Source organism: Acyrthosiphon pisum, chromosome X, assembly GCF_005508785.2.
Source record: "Acyrthosiphon pisum isolate AL4f chromosome X, pea_aphid_22Mar2018_4r6ur, whole genome shotgun sequence".
Classification (NCBI taxonomy): domain Eukaryota; kingdom Metazoa; phylum Arthropoda; class Insecta; order Hemiptera; family Aphididae; genus Acyrthosiphon; species Acyrthosiphon pisum.
Genome location: NC_042493.1, coordinates 132256959 through 132262629, shown reverse-complemented (window position 1 = coordinate 132262629; position 5671 = coordinate 132256959). Strand labels below are relative to the sequence as shown.

Sequence of the window (5671 nt, the reverse complement as noted above, 5' to 3'; positions counted from 1 at the left end):
GATCTTGTTGTTATAAGAGACTTAGATTCCACCGCCTTAAAACTCTTAGTAGACTTTATTTATTCCGGAAAAATAAAGGTCACCGGAAAAAATGTACAGGTAATAATAGACAAACTTTGATTTCGTTTTTAGACAGAAAAATTAATTAAACTTTTTATTATTTATTTCTCAAGGCTTTGTTATCATCAGCTAATATTTTGTTGATAAACGATGTAAATGAGGCATGCTGTGAATTTTTACAGAAAGAACTGCACCCTACAAATTGCCTTGGAATAAAAACGTTTGCTAATCTTCACAACTGTACGAAATTATTAACAAGTTCAGAATTGTACATTCAACAAAACTTTTCGTAAGAAATATTATTTATGATAGGTAATGATACTTTAAGAGGATGCTACTCATGCATTTGTTGTCTCCGTCTTACACACGTATGACATAGCATTCGATACCAAATGTTCGTTCACTAGTTTCAATAGAGTGCTGTAGGTTTTAATATTAGAGTGATTTGACCTATTATCAATTTTTTAGATAATAACATTATTTGTGCTTAGCGTTGGAATTTATTTGATATTTAATTTTCATGCGAGATAATATGAGCATTTATATTTTTTGATATTTTACATTTCCATATCTTACTTGAAAATTAAAATTTCGAAAAATCAGCAACGCTTAAGCACAGATAATGTTCTTACTTAAAAGTTTTATAATAGTCACTTAACTCTAGTATCAAAACTAACAGCACACTATTCAAACTAGTGAACGACAATTTGCTCTGTCGTGCGTAGACGGCGACAACAAATGTATGGGTAGCGTCCTCTTAAGGAAATAGTATAACATATTATTGTTATATTTTGATTTTTAGAGAAGTTGTTAAGGGTGATGACTTCCTATCCTTATCATCAGAAGAAGTAGTTAAGTTTATATCCAGTGATGAACTTTCAGTTCCATCTGAAGAAAAAGTGAGCAAACCAAAATTAATTATTGTTATATTTTTGTATAATGGAATGGAAAATTACGTTATATATTCGTGTATAATCTATTTTATTTTATAATTAGTTCCTCTAAAAAGTATATTTATGGTTCTAAGAAGACCTAAAAAATTATATATTATAATGACCTAAATACATTGAAATCGTTCATAAAACTCATAAAGTTATTACAATAATAATCTATTGAATTTAAATTAATTATTACAATTATTTATCCCTGATAACTAGTAAGTAGGTAAGCAACCATATTTTTTATTAAAATTAAAATTTGAAAACTGGTTTTATTTATTAACAAAATTTGAAAAGTTTGTTTCAAGTGCTTTTTGTGTCGGTAGATAACGTTAAATTAATATAATGTTAAATGTTAATAATTTAATACTCAAATCTATAATTTTTTCAGATTTATTTACAAAAAATAAATACATAGATTCTAAATCACACATAATCGGTGAAATCATAAATGCAATTAAAATTATTGGCTTCAGAACTTGGTATAGTGCCTACTGCCTATCATTGTGTATCAATAAAAATTAGAATTTAAATTTATGACATCCGTCGCTGCAGTTACCAACATATGTATATATTAAAAATAATAAAAAATTGGATTTTTCACAAATTTCTATAGCATAGGTACTTAATGATAAAAAATAATAAATGTATGGATTTCTCAATTGGTAATACTAAAAAAAAATATAAATTTACCAATATTAGTATTAATGTCCAAATATAAAATGACCAAATAACAAAATAAAATGTATTTTGTATGTTATTGAAACAAATTTTATGCTGGGAAATGATGTAGCTATAAGTTATATAACTCCACAAATATTTTTAACTGTCTTCTAAGTAAAGCCTTATTTATTTTTGTAGGTAGTTGAATGTGTTATTCGTTGGCTAAAATATGATTTGGATTCTAGAAAATGTAATTTACCTAAATTAATGGAACATGTACGTTTACCTTTAGCATCAAAAAACTACATAAATTTAAAAGTAGTTAAAGAACCTCTTCTTAATAATTGCCCGGAATGTAAGTTTTTCTGTAAATATGCTTCTATTGTGAATGAATTTATATTTTATGTTTTTATAATTTTTAAAGGTAAAAAGTTTATATATGAGGCTTTACAATTTCATATTCTTAAGAGTAATCAGCCAGATCGAGTTATAACTATTCCAGAATGCATCCGGTATAAGCCTAGACTTGGAGATAAAGTATGATTTCATTTTAATTTATTTTTCTTTCAAATATTTTATCGATTTAATTTTTACAGGTTATTTTTGTGGTTGGTGGATCGGGGTATAGATCTAGTTCAGCATATAGAACAGAATGGTATGACCCAAAAACCAACGGATGGAATTTTGGACCAGAAATGACAAACCCTCGTTATGAAGCTGGTTTAGCTGTTTTATACGATCATTTTGTGTTTTTTATGGGTGGTTATAATTCGGGCAAGTCTCATCGGTCTGTTGTTGTGCTAGATTTATTTTCAGAATCTCCTTGTTGGAAACCAACTGTTGCCATGTTGGTTAAAAGACATGCATTAGGAGTTGGCGTAATAAATAATAATCTTTATGCAGTAAGTTATATTTTAATATAATTTACATTTATTTATTTATTTAGTTATATTATTAAGATGGGCACATATAAATTATATAATAAATTCAAGGTTGGCGGACATGATGGTACTAATCAATTAAATAGTGCAGAAAAATTTGACTGTACTACTAAAAAATGGCGTATGATATCTAGTATGTCTACTACAAGATTTGATTTAGTGGTCGGAGTTTTGAATAATCTTTTATATGCGGTAAGCTAATATTTTATTTTATGATTTTAAATATATAATACATTTGTAATAATATTGTAATCGGAATATAACAATTCCCCCGATAATAATCACGGAATACATCCACAAAATAAAATATTTTGATAAATTAACAAGATAAAAATATAATGGTATCATAAATATTTGTTTATAGGTATACACAGTTAAATCATTTAATTGAGTTACGCATAAAAACTCTGATAGGTAATATAGGGAATAACCAAACTAGTTTTCATTTTTATTATGTAACATAAAAAATAAAAAGCTGATTAATGTTACCGACATTAGGTACTTATTAGTTATTAATATTGTTAATGTTTGAAAATAATAATCTAGTATATATAAAAGTAAATTAAATTAATTTCAATGTTAACTTCAATATTAAATATAGCTCAAGATATTAATTTTCATTAAATAATGTTTCTGTATTACTTCATCAAGCTCGATTTGTCAACTCCAATAATTACTAAACTTAAACAAAATATTATATTTGATTTATTAATTATGTATGAATAGTAAGTAAGTATAGGTTTGTAATTGAAAAAATATGGTAATTTTTGTTCCGCTTTTTGATTTAATTAAATTATGTAGGTAGGAGGTTGGGATGATTCAGGAGAGGGATTAAACTTTGTTGAATGTTATCATCCCAGTCTGATACATGGACCCCAGTCGCAGAAATGTGTAAACGTCGATCTAAAGTAAATTAAATATTATTCAGTGTATATTCTAACAATAATAAATATAGCCTAATTGTTTTATAGAAAATTGTTGTACTTATACAATATTTAATTTGATATAAATAATAAATATAGGTTTGTAATTAAAAAAAATATGTTGTAATTATTCAACGTTTCATAAATATTAATTCAATCACTTATTGAAAAATGCATTTAAATTATATTGTAATCCAAGGTTTTTTTTTCGTGGCATGAGATTTTTATTCTGCTAATTGTTCTAATTAAATTTTGTAGATAGGAGGTTATGGTGGAATTAATCATTTATTAGGAGATACGTTAAACTCTGTTGAATGTTATCATCCCAATCTTGATACATGGACCCCACTCGCAGAAATGTGTAAATGTCGATCTGGTTTGGGTGTAGGCGTTTTGGATGGTGTGCTATATGCTATAGGTGGTTATGATGAAAGAGAAAGTCTGAAAAGTGTAGAAGCATACAGACCAAGTACAGGAGCTTGGACTTCCATTGCAGACATGAATTTCCCTAGACAAAGTCCAGGTAACTTTTCGTAGAATAATTCTAAATTATCTCACAAATTTAAATTTTTTGAATTATATCATTTTTTAAATCTAGGTGTAGTTGCATTAGATGGTTTATTGTATGTCATCGGAGGACTGGACGGAGATACTCATTATGATTCTGTAGAATTTTACAACCCCATTTCCGATACCTGGAACATGCTAGACGCGCGAATGAATGTAGCACGACAATCTACAAGTGTAGTAACCATTATTAGGCCACCTCATTTTTAAACTTGTTAGCACGCATAATTTTTTTTCTCTTTTTATAAGTGTTATGTAAATATTTTTTTATAATGTATGATGATTTTTAATTTTCTATTAAATTTAAATTATAGATTTAATGTTTTATAAAAGCTATAATTGTACGAAATAAATTGACTAAAAATTAAATAAACAGGGTTTAGTATGTATGAAATAGTATACTTTTATGTAGAAAAGTGTAAAACACAATATTATACTTGTTTTAGCTTTTGAGTGGGACGATGAATGTATTGATTTTGCAAGTGGGAAACATTTTAGGAAAGTGAATCTAGTTGGTACTTTGGGGAGTCAAAAGTAAAATTTTTCCAGAAGTTTTCAAAATCGCCGTGAAAAACAAAAGAAAAATTAAGGAAAAACGGGAATTTTTACGCAAAATCTGTTTTCGAGAAAATTGATTTTGGTTTTTGGTGTAACTTTAAAACAAACGACCGTAGATACATGAAATTTTCACTGGTTGTTTATATTTCCATTTTCTATACATGATAAATTTTCAAAAAATTTTGATTTGTTTTGAACTATATAAGGACATTTTAAGTTTCCAATTTTAAAAGTTTTTTTTTCTACGAATATCAATAAAACTTTATTTGTTGAGTAAAAATACTTGAAAATTTAATACAAGGCTCCTAGTATATTGTTTCAAAGGCAGATCGCGAAATTATTTTGAGTTAAGAATTCGTAAACATTTTTCTTTTTAAATTTAAGATTTGAAAATGTAATACAAGATTCCTCATGATATTGTCTACCTTTTTCAAAAAAAAAAATGTCTACAAGCAAGTCGAATTAAATTTTTATGAGCATTTGAAATTTATATTTTTACAGATATTTGAAGATATTTGATACATTTTAGATATTTGAAAATTCCACTGAATGTTTATATTTTCATTTTCTATACACCATAAAATTTTGAAAATATTTTGACTCCTTTTGACCTGTTTACGGACATTGTCAGTTTTCAATTTTTTCTATAAATATCAATAAAAATTTATCTGTCGGATAAAAAAGTGTGAAAATGTAATGCAAGGCTCCTGATATATTGTTACAGTAGCAATTGAAAAACATTGAAAATACATAGGCACAATTTTTTTATAAGCATTTCAAGTTCGAATTTCGACAAAATATATCAAATTTAAAATTCAATTATTATTTTTAGTTAAACATTTATAAAATGTTCAACTTTTATAGCTAAGGATTAAAAATTTAAAAAAAGGTCCCACGAAAATAGCTTATATATAAATTACTATATTCACAATAATATCATCAAAATTTGATATTTAATACATTTAATATATTTAGTAATATCATAGACTGACTGACCGATTTCGCTCAGAATCGTTTTTCT

At 26.3% G+C, this 5671-nt stretch overlaps 1 protein-coding gene across 1 annotated transcript; it reads left to right on the top strand.

The window, feature by feature from the left end:
- The first annotated feature begins 91 nt into the window (after positions 1-91).
- LOC107883139 (ring canal kelch homolog) lies at positions 92-4302 on the top strand. Its single transcript, XM_029485526.1, has 9 exons — positions 92-99; positions 863-959; positions 1860-2016; positions 2086-2198; positions 2258-2539; positions 2654-2794; positions 3404-3493; positions 3784-4048; positions 4124-4302. The coding sequence occupies exons 1-9, from the start codon at positions 92-94 to the stop codon at positions 4300-4302; spliced, it is 1332 nt and encodes a 443-aa protein (XP_029341386.1).
- Positions 4303-5671: the final 1369 nt, after the last annotated feature.